This window comes from Strongylocentrotus purpuratus, unplaced genomic scaffold (genome assembly GCF_000002235.5).
Source record: "Strongylocentrotus purpuratus isolate Spur 01 unplaced genomic scaffold, Spur_5.0 spur5_scaffold_2, whole genome shotgun sequence".
Classification (NCBI taxonomy): Eukaryota; Metazoa; Echinodermata; class Echinoidea; order Camarodonta; family Strongylocentrotidae; genus Strongylocentrotus; species Strongylocentrotus purpuratus.
The window spans coordinates 34,984,266-35,003,876 of record NW_022145605.1 but is presented as its reverse complement, the minus strand read 5'-3'; the positions used below and the strand labels follow the sequence as shown (position 1 = coordinate 35,003,876).

Genomic DNA, 19,611 nt, shown 5'->3' with positions numbered 1-19,611 from the left:
ACGGAGCCTAATGTGCCTTACATACATCACCCAGGTACAATAGATCCATCAATAAGCTTCCAGCGTCTAACTCAAGCGATATGTGCAACCGATAAAAGTGATACACTTTCCTCCCATCCTTTCCTACTTTGCTGTGGTTGGTGATATTAAGCACAAACCTTTTACAAATTAAACCAAATTCTCGATCTGCATCTAAGTTGACTACATGTACATGTATGCAAGGAGGACCTACATGTACAATGTACTGTACAAGTGTACATGGACATGGACATATAGGCCTATAAATTAAGTACATTATTGGCTGCCTGCAAGAAAGCAGTAAATGCTAAGTATAATTTACAAACTAACATGAACATGTGTACCTGTATACCTGTAACTGTGCATGTGTCAAACAGAATTTCTTACTCTTATTCATAAGTAATCTATGAAAGAAGGTGGTATCTTTAAAGGGGAAGTCTACCCTGCTATTAGTAGTAGCAGTAGTAGCTCTATACAGAGCAAATTTATTTTTCATTTCTTTTCACATAATATAAACAATAACAGACAATATTAAACGTAATGATATAACAGAAATGAGCACTGAAATATCTTTGACATTGTTTTTTGGTCATTGTAATGCAAAATGATTTAATTACAGGAAATGAAAAAAAAATATCCTACTTGAAAGCAAAGCTTGTTAGATGTAGATTCGCACAATAATAATTACATTTTATACATTTATAACTTAATTTTGAAAAAATTACGGAATAAAAAAAACATGACAGACAATAAAAAACAAGCGATTAAGTTGGTTTTAATTAAAGCAGAAAAATGAGAAGTACAATTAGTGGAAGTTTGAGCAATATCCGATTAAAAGTAGGAGAGTTATACAGTTTTGAAGTTGTCATCAGTGAAACACAAATTGGCAACACCGTGACGTATCTTGTGAGCTCCTCTCCAATTTACTTTGTCCAGAAAATTTTCATTTTCTTAGTTATTGATGACGGAATAGATTTTTTTCAAACAGGGGCCCTTAGTATAAAAACATATTTGAAATATTTATATTTATGGTGATTGTTAGAATGAATATTTCCTGAAGGGAATAAATATTTTTTTAAATGTTTTTTAGTACAGGGCAAATGGGAGGGTACCTCTCACTATACGTCACAGAGTTGCCAATTTGCGTTTGATTGACTTCATCTTCAAAAATAATTAAGTTTTCCTATTTCTTATCAGTTTTTGCACAAACGTTTACTGACCTATTGGCTCTTTCTCACATTTTTCTATGAAAATCAAATTAATATCAGGGTCACAGGGGGGGGGGGGGACTTCGTATTCAAAAGAAGCAATTTTCTACTAGAAGATATAGTAATTGTACCCTCTAAATATATATAGTACAGTGTCACACTTTACAATGTTGTAAGATGTACAGACTGGAACAATTTTTACATTTATTATTTTTTTGAAAATCAAAACTTCATGAAAAATGTAAAGCGTACTTCTGAAGATGTACATCCTCTACCCACGCATCCTTTAGCACCCACAGAGCATAACCACAATATGAAGACCCGATTGCCTATACCTACAACCTGTTTCCAATTACTATTCATTGCTCATGGTTTCTGATTGAGGCCGTTGAATCTTCTTGCTAGCTACCTGCTAGCAATGTGTGTGTGTTTTGATGGAGATGACCTTTGGGAAGTGTCGCAAGTTCGTTGCGGACCACTCACGATTAGTCATCGTCTTCAGTCGATTCCCATGCGTGGTGGAGCTCTTTCTCTCAGTGATGTTTGTTTACATGTCCATGCAGGATAGTTGCCAACTGTTCCTATTTTGGAGGAATGATTCCTATATTTCTACCTACAAACTATCGTTATGAACCAATTATTCCTCTTGTTTTCTGAACACATGAAAAGCATGCAAAATGCACTATAATCCTTATCCTCTGAGAATCCTAAGCTTTTGGCTGGGAAGGTTGGCAAGTGTGCATACAGGTGTATGCCGTAAATCTCCATGTATAAGGCGCACTTTTTTGCCGCCGGAAAAAAATGAAAGTCGGGGGTGCGTCTTATACATAGGTACATAATTTTTTATTTTTTTAAATATTTTTTGTATAGTTTCGATTTATGGCGCTATGCCTGGCAATGTCTCCCAGCTCAGTAATCAGTGTGTTGACTCACCACTCGGAAACTACAACAACACTCAAATTTGTCTGTCATCTTGGTTTGAAAGTAATCTTTCTGATAGATCTTAACATGTAGTTTATAATAATAATTCCTCAATTTTTTTTCTATAACAAGTGGTGTACCACAAGGTTCTATCCTACATGTACATGTAGGTACTCTATTGTTTTTAATTTACATTAATGATCTTACAAATTCTTCTAAAAACTATATAGTTATTTGTGACAAGTTTACAAGCACAAATCAGCGCCTTCAACTGCACCTCAATGTTAAATGAAGGTCCTTCCCCGCGTGGGTTTTCGGCAACAAAACAACAACAACAACAAAACAAAAAATAAAACCAATTTTTTTTTCTTCTCCTTCCCCCCCCCCCCAAAAAAAAATAAAATAAAAATAGGGGTACGCCTTATACACAGGTGTGCCTTATACATAGAGATTTACGGTACTATGTACAGGATGATACTGTCTGTTGATAGCCAGAAGGACATTAAATGAATCAGATATGCGATAATGTCCTTCTGGTTCTCACTTGATAAAGTGTTCATGTACTGTAGGTCTTTTCAATGATTCATTTGCAAGTGCATGCCTTTATATTCTGAAATGTAATCAAACAGTAAGAGTGTCCTGTGTTATTTTTTCATGGAAAAGTTGTTAAGTATTAAAATCTGGGGGTGTTCTGATACTCTTACAGAAAAACAGTAACTGCTCTTGGACTTTGTTAATATCATAAAGCCCTGTAAGATGCATAGAATATTTTTTTTCTTCTTATAGCATTTGTGCAGTATAAACATAAATGTATATGTGCAATAATTATATTTAGGGTGAATGTATGATTTAATTTTTTTTTAAAGGGAAAATAAGTTTTTTATTAGGGTTCATAAGATATGTCACAGATTTGCCAACTTGCGTGTTTGATTGATCGCACCATCAAAAAGTCATAGCTTTCTTATTTTTAATAGGTTTTTGCTCAAACTTTCACTGACCTGTTTCTCCCATTTTTCTGCTTCTTTTAAAACCAACTTGATATCAGGGTGGACTTCTCCTTTAAACTGTGAAAGTCAGATTACATTTTGCTCTTTGGTAGCGACAATCTCTACACTCATCTCGATAGAAAATCTGTCTCACAATAACTGCAAGATCATTATTCATGAGAATAGCTAATATCAAATTTTGCCTTCCAGCATCAGACTTACATGTATGTAATACTTCAATTCAGACTCAGATTCATTTACATAATTGGCTTGGAGTTATCTCATAGTCTGATGTGGTCTCCTACGAAAGCAATTCTGTGATTCGAAAATCATAACAACTGATTTGATTTCATTTAATTTGATTTATCATAACACTGTAGTCTGATTTAGATTGATGTGGTCTCTTACATGTATAAGCAGTTCTGCAACATAAAATAACAGATATACCGCGGTACATGATTTTGATATGATTAATCTCAAACCGTCTAATCAGGTCTCCTATTTAAGCAATTCTGTAATTTATAATAACAGATAAACATGTAATTTGATTTGATTTTGATTTGATTTATGTCATAGTCTGATGTGATCTCCTATATTAAGCGATTCGGCAACTTACAATAACAGATATGTAATTTGTTTGATTTTGATCTGATTTATCTCATAGTCTGATCGGGTCTCCTATGAACAATTCTGTAGCTGGTTGATGAAGAACAGTGATGTGATGAAGCTTTCGGCATGGTTACTACAGGACAGTGCCAAACAAGGTCTGAGACTATCGGATGAGAGTGACACGCCGACCTTCTACCAGACATTAGCTGGAGTTACGCACTGTAAGTTCATAATATTTATATTTTCTTATATAGCGCCTAACACTTACTTTATCAGAAGTCTCTATAAAGCGCTCTTCAATAATGCTGCATAAATACCCTGGATTTGGCAGTGCAGCTGTCACACGCTCTGCGTTTCAAGGAATAATTCCTACCAGGTTCCCATTTGCTTCACCTGGGTGGAGTGTGGCAAAGGTAGATCAATGTCTTGCCAAAGGAAATTAGTGCCGCGGTGGGTCTTGAACCGCCGACCTTGTGATCGACAGTCTGGCGGTGACGTATCCACTCAACCATGACACCTCTACAAGTTACATATATAGTCCATCTCTTTTGGTAATTGAATGAATTTCTTTCATGCCACCAAGTTTATGAACAGTATGATTTTTACAGGTGATACATTTGGGCCTGTATTCTGCTGTTTAAGCTTTTGTTCAAAATGGCATTTGACAAAGGAATTAGTCCGTGGTCTAAGTTTTTCTTTTATTTAATTCAACTAAGAGTCAAGTTCAACTGATTAGTAGTATACAGACCTTTGGGTTTTTGATAGTTGTTTGCTATCTTTGCTAAATTTGACATGCAGTAATTTTTCATGGGTATATCTCCACATCAAATTTAGAGTAGAATTTATTGACTTTAACAATTGCAGAGAAAGTTGCACTGAAATTTTAACACACACAACAAAAGTAAAGGGGATTAGACCTACATGTAGAAACAAGTAGGAAAAAAGATGTGTTCTTTGAAAAATGAATTGACTGACTTCAAGGCAAATAATGTATGTTTGTGGTGGAAATGAATGAGTGCAGTGCTGCATGAATTCCAGTATGAATTACGTTACTTTGGATAGAAATACCTGGCTTTCTATCTTGACAGCGGTGTGTTGTCTCAGCCAATAAGATTGAAACCAGGATGTGAAAATGAAAAGGGACGTTTCCATGGTAACAATCACTTGCATCAAGTGGGGTCTTCATTGTCTACCTCCGAGGCTCAATTTGATTTTCAGGATAGTACCGGTATAGACAATCTTGCTGAATCAGTTGAAATGTTTATCTGATTAATTTCCCTTCATTTGAAGAAGTTTCTCATGCATTTGTGGCCACCGTATTATCAAAACAAAACTATTAAAACAGCTTCAAGTATTTACAAGTATCATTGTGTGATATATTAAGAGCATTATTATTACCAACGCTCCTTCTCTGCCCTTTCCTTTTCTTCTCTGCAAGTCAGTCTTTTCTATTTGTATTTGTTATTGTTGTTGTATCTAAGTTGAGGGCTGCGGGCACGTCAAGCTACTTTGCTTATTTCTGTAGCCCTCCTGCATCTAATGTATGTTAATTATGCATTCAATATATTTATTAAAATTTGTTTATTACCTGTATAAAATTATATACATTTAAAATATTGTATCAAACCATATTATGTTCATGAAAATGTATGATGAAAAAAGAAAAAAGATGCAGAAACCAATAAATCAATACAAATCAAATCAAATTATTAATTGCAAATAATTGTGTTTAGTACACAGAAATACATAGTAGGCAAGTCTGTTTTTGTTTTGTATTTATATACAAGTTGCAAACTATAATTGTGTTACTGATAAAAATCAAGCCAACGTTCATTTAGTGACGTATTCATATATTTTGCCAAGTGTATTTGCGATTTTGCATATCAGATAATGGTGGCCATTCACCACAGACTTGATATCCATTCACGCAATCGTACAAATACCCTTACATGTATGAATCGGATATTGGTACTGGAAAATGATTGCATACCGGTAGTGCAACAGAATAAATTTCAATCTGTAATTGTGTTTCTGATAATAATCAAGTCCAGGCTCAATTGGTGCATATCAGATATTGGGGCCCATTCACCACACAGACATCATATTCAATTATTCATTCATGCAATTGTACAAATACCCTTACATCTTTGAAGCCAACGCCTGTAGCCTATTTGTCAGAACTATATCGACTCTGTACATGTAATTATATTTATGATGAGCATGTTTGACTGTAAGGATTAAATTAGGCCTATTAGGACTATCTCGAGATTGCCAAATATCCAGCTATTTGAACTATCCAGATCACAAACTATCCAGCTAATTTGCGTCTTCATCAAACCGAAGTAGCAATTAGCGAGATAGTTGGTCAGGATTGTCATCCCAAGATATCTTGGGATAGTTTGCAAAATATCCCACTATTTGGCAAAATATCCAGCTATTTGTCCTGTGCGTCTTCACCAGACCGAAGACTCACACTATGCGCTAAACGCTGAGCAAAATATCTCAAGCTAATTTCTCAAGGTCGAGTTTCAAGTTTCGAGGTCGAATCTAGAGCTGATGAAGACGCGATTTGTAACTTCGGGATTGTTTCCCAAATCAGAAATAGCGGGCTATTCGGCAATCTTGAGCTGATGAGGACGCGATTTGTAACTTCTGAATTATTTCCCAAATCAAAAATAGCGGGCTATTTGGCAATCCCGAGATGATGAGGACGAAATTTGTAACTTCGGGATTATTTCCCAAATCAGAAATAGCGGGCTATTTGGCAATCTCGAGATGATGAGGATGCGCCTATAGAACAAGCTCTTGTTTGAGGTGATGGTACTCTATTTACCAATGTCAAATTAATTAGGCGTGGTTTGACCATAGTACCAGGAAAATGACATTTGTAATCTTTTCAGTTGTTATGATGAAACCTGTATTCATCTGCAACCAGAAACGATTTTGTAATTTGTAACAATGATAATTAATAATAATGGAAAGTACTCATACACTGTATAGCGGATTTGTAGAATTTTCTACATATATGTACTTTACATTTTTGTAAAGCAATGATATACATGTACATTGCATCAGAAAATATTATATATACATGTATTTATGAAAGCAATTCAACCCAAAATAATAACATTATGAAATAATTACATGTACATGTACTGTATATACATACGTGTGAAATTAATAATAATAATAATAATAATAGTAGTAATAATAATAATAATAATAATAATAGTAGTAATAATAATAATAATTTTGAGTGGTGGTGATCTTTAAAATGAATTAATATATGGGTGTCATTTTCTTAATTTTTTACAAATTGTATGTATACCAGTATACTTTTGTCATTACAAAGACTGGAGCACATGCTGTTGCTTTTGTCTAAATCTGAATTCTTTGTCATGGAAGTTTTGTTCATGGGACCTGGCTCCATGTACTTGTAGTTTAAATGTCAAGTGAATATGAGCTACTGTAACCTTTAATGTTCAGAGGTGTGAGAAATGGCTGACATAATGTGAAGTCAATGAGCCGTACTGTTCGGAGGTGAGAAACCACTCTGAAAATTAAGTAGAGCAGAACAGATGTCTGGGGCGGCAGAGCGTCTTTCAGTGGGGGTGCACTAAGAAGAGCACTTTCCAGAAAAAGGGTCACCTTCACAGGGTAACCTCAAAGAAAAAAACCTTAAAAAATTACTGATACTGATACTGATTGTCACCATATTTCCTATGTGAAAGAGGCATGTTTATGCCTATGGTGCTTGAAAAAGTAGGGGGGGGGGCACTTTGCCCCCTTGCCACCCCCCCTCCTTTCCCCACCAGGAGCACGGCCTGTGACTGATATATGGATGTCATTGTCTAATACATTCAAGGTGTGACGCTGACCGTGTTTTCTAATTTTAACCTGATGGGATTCTAACATGTTAATTCTTGGACAGTTATCCGTGATGAAGTCAAATTTAATTCAATTAATTTTTATTGTTTTTTCTGTATGGAAGTCATTTAATGTGAATTTCAAAAGTAAGAAGTTACATGTACCAACTAAATGAATTGCATCTTAATCTTTAAAGGGATAGTTGAGTTCTGTTTTCAGACCGCAAATACCTTCAAAGTGCAAGGTTATTGCTCTTCTTCTTATCTATGACATTTATAGTGCCCCTTTAGAACCTAAATTTGCTATGAAGGTAATTCTAGACCCCAAAATGTGTGAAATTTAGCCAATACAATCATACCAATTCAGCTCCACTTTCAAAAAAACATGGTGACCGTTAATTAATTATTTAATTAAAAATAACAATACATGAGTCGGCTAATTGTGGGTAATATGAGCAACGCGAAAATGCCAACAAGAAAGCCAACATCGGCATTGGCTGAAATACGACGTAAAAGGCGTTATTTCATTTTTCAGAGAGATTCTTCAGTTCACGCATATAATCTTTTTTCCCTCTTCGTATTCATCTTTTTCTTCTTCTTCTCCTTCTCCTTCTCCTCCTCCTCCTCCTCCTCCTCCTCCTCCTCCTTCTCCTCCTCCTTCTCCTCCCCCTCCTCCTTCTTCTCCTCCTCCTCCTCCTTCTTCTCCTCGTCCTCGTCCTCCTCCTCCTCCTCCTCCTCCTCCTCCTCCTCCTCCTCCTCCTCCTCCTCCTCCTCCTCCTCCTCCTCCTCCTCCTTCTTCTTCTTCTTCTTCTCCTTGTTAAAAATATAGATTTAGTATTAAAAAAATCTTCCTAGAAATTGTTAAGTGAAGAACGATTTTTTGTTGTTGTCACCTGAACCAACACCAGTCATCATTACAATTCACAAACATTGTTACCAGTTTCTTTTCTTTTCTCTTTTCTTATTTAGTGGAAGAGGCAGATATTATTGAACTGGAGAAGAAGTACTGGGTACTACAAGCACAATCCAAGTCAGGCAGACTGGATCTTGATACCTTCACTCCACTCATTGCCCCACCCATGCCTGCAGAACTTGTGGAAGGTGAGTTAACAACAAAATGATCACCAGTCTTATGTGTGAAGTCCAAATATATAATAACAACATCACATATATGTAGTTGGTACTCTTAATTTATTTAGTAATATCAGCAATGAGTAGGACCTATTTCAACATGCCTGTATTTCAACATTTTGTACACTCCAAATATAATTGATTTAGGAGATAAAAATACATTTCCAAGTTACATGTATGTTGATCGTATTTTGTAGTTTAAATTGCATGGTAGTTATTAAATACAAAATGAACTGATTACCCCAAACTAGGCTTAAGGCTCCTATCCAGAAAACTCTTCATTACTGATTTATTTTCCCAGTAATGAGATTTTTATCCAGTCTATGACAGTCATTGCACCCCAAGTAATTGTGCCTGTAAGTGTAACATAATTTGATTTATGGTGAAATGAAATGAGATTGGTTAAATATAAATGAGTATTGTTCAGGGTACTGTATTCATCTCACTGATACATGGAGTAAAGGATAGCAATTGATCAGATCATTAAAGGTCTGTCACAGTGTTACTATTTGTATTCTCTCATCTATTTGTATGTACATGTAGTACTTATTCTCTGTTCTATTCTCCTTAAACACAAGGTTGTATGATCTGTTGTAAAACCTCATGTTATACTTTGGTGTATGTTAATTTCAACCACACATCCTGCTTCAAACCGATTATCAATTTCTAGGAAATTTGATCGATGGATTAATTATGAGTTAGGGTAAATTAAACTGATTTTCAGTAAATTTAATTACATATCTCATTCAAAAATAAAAACAAACTAAAAATGGAAAGAATAAATGTGATCCTCGTTCGTTAGTTCTACTCCCTTCCTCAAACTCTGGGTCGGGGGTCATGGATACAGGTTGTATGAATGCTCTCCACTGTCTGTCTTCTCTCCCTCTCTTGCTGTTTCTATGCATTCTGCAAGGAATCTCCCTGTTCACTGTCAGAGACCATATAGAAATGTAGAAATGTGATCCTATACAGTGAAAAAGCCAATTTTCTTGCAAAATTTATCATTTCAAAATGCATGTACATTTAGGTAGGAATTACTAGAATGGTAGTGAAAGTATGAAAGTAACGGTACTCATTTACTTGCTCCATTGTGAAAGCATGTATGGTGAAGCCTATGTAGAAAAAGTGAAAAAGCTGATTTTCTTGCAAAATTTATCATTTCAAAATGCATGTACATGTACATGTATGTAGGAATCGCTAGAATGGTAATGAAAGTACCGGTACTCATTTACATTTACTTGCTCCGTTGTGAAAGCATGTATGGTGAAGCCTATGTAGGCGATCTCGTGCAATATGTACCATATGTCATATGATATCATATGACTTGTAACGGATTACTTCATTCAAAAATGAAATACTTTGATGTGACCATTGAATGGTCATTCTTTTTGGTATCACTTTAATTAGTATAAAACATTATGCTATGGTCGTGTCAAGCGGTGTTTCATTTTCGGATGAAATTAATTTGGGAAAGGTCTTGTCTTACAGGAAGCATGGCATGATATTGCGCATTTACTGAATTATTGTGTATATTTTTTCTGTATTTTCAGGTGTATTCAATGCATTTGATGAGAATCAAGACAATCATATAGACTTAAAGGAAATGGCCTGTGGACTATCAGCCTGCTGCAGAGGACCACTGCCCGAGAGACAAAAGTGTAAGTTGAACTCAAATTACTCAATACTCAAAACAATAAGAACAAACAAAATAAATAAATGAATGAATGAATGAGCAAAACTAAATTTCCATTTGTAATTGCTGTATTCAGTGGTATCTTATTCATTGTTTCAAGACATTTTTTTTTTAAAATTGTAAACTCTGTTGATTTCCTAAGACAAAAGTAAGGGGGAGTCTTGTGGTGTCTTCATTTTTTTTTTGGTGGTAAAAATTGATTTCTGGAGATAAATCTGTGTCTGATCCTATGTAATTTTTCAACACTATTCGAATAAAAAGACCTCTTTTTCCCCCCTAAAAAGTGGTCTACTTGAAAAGTATTCTGTATCTGGCAAGTCCACTAACAAGAAAAGGACAATTGAAATGCTTTTTTGTTTATTTTTTCCCTGTTTGGTGGTAATGTGTGGGACAGTAGATGATCTTGGCTTGCCCATACACACATGGAAAGTTTAACAGAAAATGTAAAGATTCATCACTATGATCCCCATGTAGCCTGAAGTTGAACTTATCTCTAAGTTGGACTGCTAGTATCAATGAAAATATTTTGTAAAATGTTCATTCAAATAGTTTATATTTTCTATTATCAAGGAGATTTCTTGTTCTTGATGTGGAATTTATAAAAAGTCTGAAATACTTTAATTTTCGCTTTTGAATATATTTGATTTTAAGGCTACAAACAGCTCTCCATAATTTTGAAGTCCAACTTTAGAGTTAAGTTTGACTTAGGATCTTTCTGAAACACCCCCCCCCCCCTGCTTCCTCACCTTGGCATGGCTCCCAGTCTTCAAATTGAAGATGTGTACGTGATGTGATAATGACCATATGATATGACCTTAGAGGAGAGAGTGGATGCCAAGGAAAGATCGTTTGACTTCAGAAAGTTTGGGAGCCAAGGCATCTGTTGTGGAAGAGAAATCCAAGGGAAAGTCCCCAATTGCTGTATGTCAATATTGCCAAGTCTTGCCAGGAAAGAGACAAAGAGGATCATTAGAAGGGAGAAGCAAAATATAGTGTGTTGAGGGAGGGAGGGAGAGAGAGAGAGAGAGAGAGAGAGAGAGAGAGAGAGAGAGAGAGAGAGGGGGGGGGGGGGAGAAATCTGTCACAAGCATGAACTCTAGATTGTAACAAATATTTCACATTAGAAAAATAATCAAGCACAATGTGATTGAATATTTGTAATTTCCGTGAGTTTATTTCATTTCAAAATCTTTTCTTTAACAATTCACAACATCTTCAGGTGGCATTAATGTATTGTTTCACATTTTTTCTTCTTTTTCAAATTGAATTTTTTTAAAATTATTATTGAATATAAATTACCGCAGTTTGAGATCTTTACAAGTACATGCTAGAAGCCTTTATTTGAAATGATTGAATTCAAATTGAGGTTAATGGTTCCTAAAATCAGGTCGCCGTATTTTGAGTCACTGATTATCGCACCATCATCAAATCATATTAAGATTAAGAGGATATGAATATATCAATCTTGGATTAAAGGAAAGTGTTACAGTTGAGATTCTTTAAAGACCATCAATACTACTGGGCCAGAAGGGATTAGACCACACAGCGAGGTCACTGACAGGGAGGTCATTAACTCAGGTCTCAACTAACATAAGACAAAGAGGATCATGGGGGACCAACAGGCACCGATTGGGAAGTTTTCTATACTAGAGGGAGCATGTAGCTACAAGTAGGACAGTGGGGCTTTAAGCATCCAATGTTTCCTGCTTATATGCAGAATACGATTAGAGCTCATTTTGTGCCCAAAGGGTTTAATAGTGTGTGTCATGTGGAGTATAATCAGGGAAACTTTTCCCCCCTCTGATCAAGTACCCAGTCATAAAAAGAATAGAGAAAGGCGATGGGTTATCATACTTATCCCTTTCTCATTCACACTACACTGGCGTCTGTCTACTCCACAGCAGCGATGCACATAGCCCCGGGAGCTGTTTCAACTCTCATCTGCCCGCTCGGAGCCAGAAGGGCATTGACTCCCTGTTAATGAGACGAGGTTAACGCCCTTCTGGCGCGTAGTGGATGCCTTAATGATGTAGCCTGGCTGGCTGATGGCTGCATGAACCTAATGATGGCGCTTGTTAGACATATGATAAGAAGGAGGAGAATGTATCTCCTGAGCGACGGAGCAATCCAAGAGATGCAATCTCTAGCCGTCGCTATGGCGAGCATCCTCATGGGAAGGGGGGAGGGGTATCATCAGCATTGGGGGTGACTTAGCTATCAAAGAACAAAATGTTGGGATGAATCCATCATGGTAATTAATCGTGCTACATCAACATCTTTGGGGGTGACTCGACTATCAAAAAGCAAAATGAGCAAAATGTTGGGACAAATCCGTCGTGCTAATTAAAGATTCAACTGACAAAGACAGAAGGTTGTTGCCTCCGTATCAAAGGTTGTGGCTGAAAAAGGCCTTTGTAGTTCTCAGCAGATAACACCTTTTCCAGTCTCTTTCTAATGAATCATAGTTCATGGTTCATTCGAAACTCATTCCATCATGAAATACTTACTTTGTTTTTATTAAAAAATTGAACAGTCATCCTTTCACACTTTCTCATTTTTCTTGATTTTTTGTATAACTTTTTTTGGTGGGGGGGGGGGGGATACTGAGGTTATAAAAATTTCCATAGACTAATGCCACTGGGCTGAGCAGAGCTGCCAACCATTATGTTTTTCCTGGAATTATTCTGTTTTTTCCTCCAAATTACGGTAGTACGTTTTTTCTTCATAAAATACGTTTTTTTAAATAATTGTTATATATTTTTTTATTTTTACATACCACACATCAAATAAATGCCCTAAACTGATTTGATCACAAATTAAATAGAAAAGTGAGGTTAAAACATACTTGAAAATATACTACTGCCATAATACCAAAATAACAACAACAAAAAAACCTACTTCTAAATATGGTCCTAATATGGAAAAAACGGCATGAGGAATGGACATTTCTGCATTGGAAGTGTGTCGCGCGTGGTTGTGAGTTTCGTTTTAATGAATTCCTGTTTTATTGCTTGAAATTCCTTTTTTATTGCTTCTATGGTTCCTTTTTGGGGTCGCACAAGATTGGCAGCTCTGGTTGAGATACTTATTCATTGAGGGCAGGGTTGGTCAATGAACAATGAATTATACATGTATGAATACTAATTATGATGCTCCTATGTTGTTTTCATTCTTGTTGTCATAACAATGAAGGAAATGCACATTGTTGTTTTGATTAAGGAAATACAAACTACTTTTCCCTAATTTTCTCATTTGTGATATGTGATAACCTTGTTGCCATCATGGCTGATTACTTGTGTAAGTTGTGAACCGATTACATTGGCTAATTACATATAACCGACGTTTTTATGTAACAAATGGAGAAAATGACAGAAAATGACATTTATAAAATGAGTATACAGAGTAGGTAACTAAATTGGGAAATCAGACAATACTCTAAATACAATACTGATCAAAAAGAACAATCATGAGAATAAATGAAGTGCATACAAGGCTTTTTCACAATGAAAAGAGAAGCTCTTTGTATATGTATTTAAATGAAAGTGCACTTCCCTTGTGGAAACACAAATACTCAGACATACTCACATACAGGCAATTGAAAGTAATCATTGTGATGAGAGCTTTCAGATTATCATAAAGGAAGACAATTTATTAATTAGTCTATTCACTAATATTCAGCTATTTCCGTGAGGTGGTGGTGATGAAAAGTTGTAGTTTAACATGTACAGTACATTAATGATGTTAGAGGCTGTTTTTACAAAAATGCAGTCAGATGGTAAACAGAAGATATGTTTGGTCATGCTAAAACCAAGATGTTGATAAATATTGATTGGTTGTTATTCAGTGGTATCTTAAAGATAAACTTTAGTACTGGTAATGCGATTGCATTGTGAAAGAAAAGGTGTGGAAAGGATCAGAAACAGTTGATCATGTAGCATGTAAGTATTGGTGTGCACTGCAAGGTTCTGGAGTCATCAAAATCATAACAAATTTGACCGAGTCTTGGTAAAGTAACAAGCACTGTACACAGAAAGCTATATATGGGACAACACACATGGTGTCGGGGCTGGTACTATCTTGATTTCCTTGTCTTTCTATGCTCATTACTCAGCCAGTATACATTTTCTTTCAAAATTGTTTGGTACATGTCATTTATTTGTAATCTTGAACATTCAGTGTAAGTTTCGTTTGATTCTGTGAGAATTAAGTTTCTTTTTTTTACCAGAACTCAAGTTTATCTTTAACATACTATCAGTTTTATGCTACATGTAAATATGCAGTTCATCATTGTATGCAATTGATTGTAGCATTGACAAATAGATGTTCACAATTGATTGTAATATAAGATAATTTTTATGTTACAGGGTCCTACACCATATTGTGTTCATACATTGTAGGTTTGTATCTGATGCTATATCTTAATATGTACCATAATTATATTTCTTTTTCTATTTCTCTCCCTTTCCATACCCCTTTTTACCTGGTCTTCTACCTTATCATCTGTCCGAAACTTCTTTCCTTCCTTCCTTCTTCCTTCTCTTCGTCCTTCCCTCCATCCTCCTCTCGACCCCTCCATCCTTCTTTCTACCTCACAGTCTACTTCAAGATCTTTGATGCGGACCGTGACGGGAGACTGTCCAAGACGGAGCTGGAGAGGATGTGCACGGCGCTGCTCAACGTTCGTCGAGAATCGAGGGTGGGGCTTGAGATTGTGAGTCTGTTATATTCCATGCGTGAATGATGATGATGAGGTGGGGAAGAGATAAGGTCAACCCCCCTCTGGTATACTACCCCTCAAAAATTGCCCCGTCCTGCTCCCCCCCCCCCCCCCAAAAAAAAAAATAAAAAAAAAAAAAAATAAATAAATAAATAAATAAATAAATAAATAAATAAATAAATAAATAAATAAATAAATAAATAAATAAATAAATAAATAAATAAATAAATAAATAAATAAATAAATAAATAAATAATAAAATAAAATAAAATAAATTAAAATTTTTAAAAATGGGGGAAAAATGAGGAAAAAAATGAAAAAATGAAAAAATGAAAAAATAAAAATAATAATAATAATAATAAACAACTATATTCTTCCCAGATTCTAGCAATGTTTCTTATTCATTCCATTTCTGTTTCATTTCACTATATCAGCTTATACACTGTAGTAGCATAGGAATGATAATAAAATGAAAATTGGAAAAACAATCTAAAACTCTAATCTTTTTCTCCTACTGATACTTTTCAGATAAAAATGCAATTTTAACACATCGGTCTTTCCCTTCTCAGTGTTCTAATGCTAACATATTCATTCTAAAATCCATTTAATGATTACAATCTGATTCCAATGTTTCAATGCTAAACATAATCAGGTCACAAATTTGTCAGTTCATAGTTCTCATTTACCCACTAACCCATTGGTTGCACTCATCTTTTAGGGATGTGCATTTTGGATGAAAAATTAATTGATTTAAAAAAAGGAAACCCCAAAGAAAAGAATACTAAGATATTAAAGCCAGAGTGGGTTTAGACCTTGTTTCTTTCCCTGTTAGCTGAGTAGGACTGGCTTGGGTTTCTATCATCACTACTACCACCATGCCGCTTTCCTTTGGGGCTTTCTGAGAGTGTGCCTTCCTCTTCTAACTCTCTCATGACTACCACCACCACCATCACTATCACCATGGGTTACTGTCATCTTCATCACTAAAAAGTCCTCTTGGGCATCTGTAGATTGCAGTGTTGCAGCTGCTTACTACTTCTACTGCCTCTGCCGCTTCTCACTCGTACTAGTCTATGGCTCGTATTCATGAAGGTGGACTATTAAAGTTAAAGACGCATAGTAGTGGGCTCTCATGGGGAATTCGTTACTATTTGGGTGTTTAATAATAATAATAATATTGGATATTTATATAGTGCAAATATCCACCCTGCAAGGTGCTCAAAGCGCTCCAATATTACCCCGGCTCTGCTAGGCTACCGATTTCGGTGCTCACAGCATTCAAGGAATTCCTTCCTACCCAAGAAAAGATGTTGCCAGTCACCAGGACAAACAGGTCTTATTGTAATGGTCTGTATTTTGACCTATCGCACGTATGGAAAAGTCATAGTCTTATGTTTCCCTCACCCAAAGACTCTCCGCGAGACTATGGGTGTATTTCTTGTTGGGACCTCGGGATTGCTTTTTTGCGAGACTTGTACACCCATTAATGGTGTTTCCACCAAGTCTGGTGTCAATGAATTATGACCTTCTGCACATGGAAACTGATTACCATTTCCCTTTAAACAAGGTTTAACAGAGTCCACTGGAATATGAAGTGCCAATCGACAACCTCTTTATTCCTTATGAATTACCGTAGTCCTGAAACAAAATGAAGATGAGAAATTGATTTCATAATGATACATGTAGAGGTGATTTTGGTTTGTTTATATAGTGGTTACAGAATTTATGTAATTTTTTGGCCAATGAAGAGGCGTGACTCTTGACGCTGCATAACCATTGGACTAAATGCAACCCACCACTTAATCATGGTGAAGTTAGTGTGCTTTTATGAATACGAGCCTTTGGGTTGAAATCTTTGAAGTGAAAGCTAGGAGTGAGTAAAGTGACTTCACAAAGCATCTGTCAAGACCTGTAGTGCGGTGATGACTTCACTCACTGCAACGGTGGCTGAAACGGTTTGTCTGTCTGTCTGTTTGTGCGTATGTTGATGTGTTTTTCATCATAAATTTGCATGTCCGTACTACTGCCTCTTTGTCCTTCTGCTTAAACTAAAGACAATCTTTTATTTTTTGGCGAAATTGTAGATTGCATTTACCGTATCTGTTTTCTATCTCAAAGGTGGGGAAACTTGTTCGTTGCTTTAATAATAATAATTAACCGTTCTTGTATAGCGCATGACACATAGTAATAAAACATGTCCCTATTAAAAGCGCTCTATAGAAAAACACAACAGAATACAAAGACAAGATGTACTTTAGACTGATAGAGAGACAAAAGTAGTATTTGGCATACAAATTATGCCACATGAGCATGTTTTATGAAGCAATACATGTGTCTTGTTGCTATATGATTGAACTAACAAGTTTTAACTACATTAATTCAGCTGTCTGAATCATGTCCTCTTTAAACGTTGACTTATACTTAATACACTGTTCAGTAGTATTAGACTTGCATGTATCATCACTAATCTCGGGCGCCAAGGGTTCTAGGGTTCCAGAATAAAATGTGTTGGGTCCATGAGCATCAGTTAATAATCTGCTGTGATATCCATGTTCTGACCGGTGGTTTGGTTTTCCTGCTCAAAGCTTAATACCTATGCACAGTTTCCTAAACTATAACACTCTAGTAAATGCTTCCTCTGTAGTTTTCTGTAGCTTACAGTTTAGGTCTAAATATTCTCCTATGTCATTCAATATATGATAAAGAATGGTATATTTTTAGTAAGATAAACATTCAACTTTCATAGTCTAATGCCGTAATTGACATTTCAGGATCTCTGTCACAAACATAATAAAATATTTAATGAATTAGTCTTTCATTTGAAGTCTGTTTACAATTTCACTTTTGAGAAGTAGACAACAGGGCATCTGTGTTTGTTTGCTATTTCAACTATTTCAAATTGTGATAATCATAATTCTTCAAAATATTCTTTTAAGATTATAATACTTCAAGTGCAGTTGCTCAGTCATCATTTTAGGGGATGTATAATTAATTACTTGTAAGTTTCGTCCAAACTATTGGATATAGGGATTAAATTAATTATAATTACCGGTATGTGTCTTGTTGACACGTTTGCCACGCTAACCCTAATAACATTTGCATACTAATTGGGTTGTTTGTGAATGAGTAGACCTGAGCTGCTATAATGAATGACAAAGTTGACCATCCAAGCAATTATGTTGTTGATCCTAGAATATTTGAAGATCAAATTCTCCATCTCATTAAACAGCGAAATATTAATTGTAGATTAGCTTTTAATGAAGGCAGACTCTCTCTCTTTCATTAAAATAATGCATGATGGATGTCTCCAAAGAGCATGATGCTTGCCCTGTCATGCAGTGGTCATATTGTTATGTAAAGCTGAGCCATAAGGCCTTGCGGTGCCACTGAAAAAAAAAAAAATTATGCTGTAAACACCTGGTAGATGCCATATAACTACTGCAGAACCCCATGATAGCCAGCTAGGCATGTTTTCACCACACCAGACTTTATGTTGGTACAATTTTGAACTTTTGATGTAAAGATTTTCTCTCTACAGAACATTGCTGTAAGTTATGTTAGTGTCATAAGGACACACAGCCTGATCTCATCATATCACCAATATCACAAAAAAGGCCATACATACAATGTAGTAGTTGGCCTTATGGCTGTAGGCTTTACACGTTAATGTGACTGTAATGTCTGATTTGAAGAGTTGGAAAAAGCTTGTAAAGCCGTACAATAATTTGCATGATATAAATTATCATGTGACTTTGATCATGAGCCTTCATGTACCAGGTGATAATAATGTCATTCTTAATTTCTAATACCTTGTTTCTCTTATTTCCTCGAACGCTTTCATTCCCTCGTGGTGGATAGGACTTCAAAGCCGTAGAGAACCTGAACCCTGTGGATATCGCTGGAGACATCATGTCCAAGCACGCAGGAGACAGTGAGCAAGGTATCACTGCTGAAGAGTTCCAGGTGTGGGCTGTCAAGAACAGCCTTCCAGATGACTTCAACAAGTTACTCTTCCAGGTAAACTGCTTCATAGCTCAGACCTAGCAAGAGACAAGAGATTGGATGTTTCATTTTTTTTTTTTTAAATACAGTATAGGGACCTTTCCTGATTTCCAGTATAGATTTAGCATAATCAAGAATCTTAATCATTACAATTGATCTAATTTCAAAGAAGGAATGGTTTTTCCTCCATACATTTGTAGACCTGCCAACCAGTACGACTTAGTCATATTTCGTACGATTTTTAGAAGCAAATTAATTTTTTTTTGTTTTTTGTTGTTGGTATTTTGTGTGTGTGTGTGCTATTTTCAATGGCAAAATGCCCATTCTGTCCTGTAAAGTATCCTACAAGCATCTCACATCGGCAATTTGGGGATGTTCATTGGTTCATTGAACACACCAGTCATGACGAAATCATGCATATTCAACCAATGATCAATAACAAAAATTCGTCCTGTAGGTA

At 35.7% G+C, this 19,611-nt stretch overlaps 1 protein-coding gene across 3 annotated transcripts in view; it reads left to right on the top strand.

Annotated features, from left to right (window-relative positions):
• The window catches only part of LOC579154 (ubiquitin carboxyl-terminal hydrolase 32), an 83,101-nt gene that overhangs the window by 30,468 nt on the left and 33,022 nt on the right, over positions 1-19,611 (top strand). For 2 of the 3 annotated variants that reach the window (XM_030992288.1, XM_030992287.1), the window contains exons 5-9: positions 3,798-3,963; positions 8,578-8,709; positions 10,290-10,397; positions 15,028-15,143; positions 19,008-19,166. In XM_030992288.1, coding sequence (XP_030848148.1) covers positions 3,798-3,963; positions 8,578-8,709; positions 10,290-10,397; positions 15,028-15,143; positions 19,008-19,166 — 681 coding nt within the window. The remainder of the gene's footprint in view (positions 1-3,797; positions 3,964-8,577; positions 8,710-10,289; positions 10,398-15,027; positions 15,144-19,007; positions 19,167-19,611) is intronic. The other variant, XM_030992289.1, reaches the window with a different exon arrangement.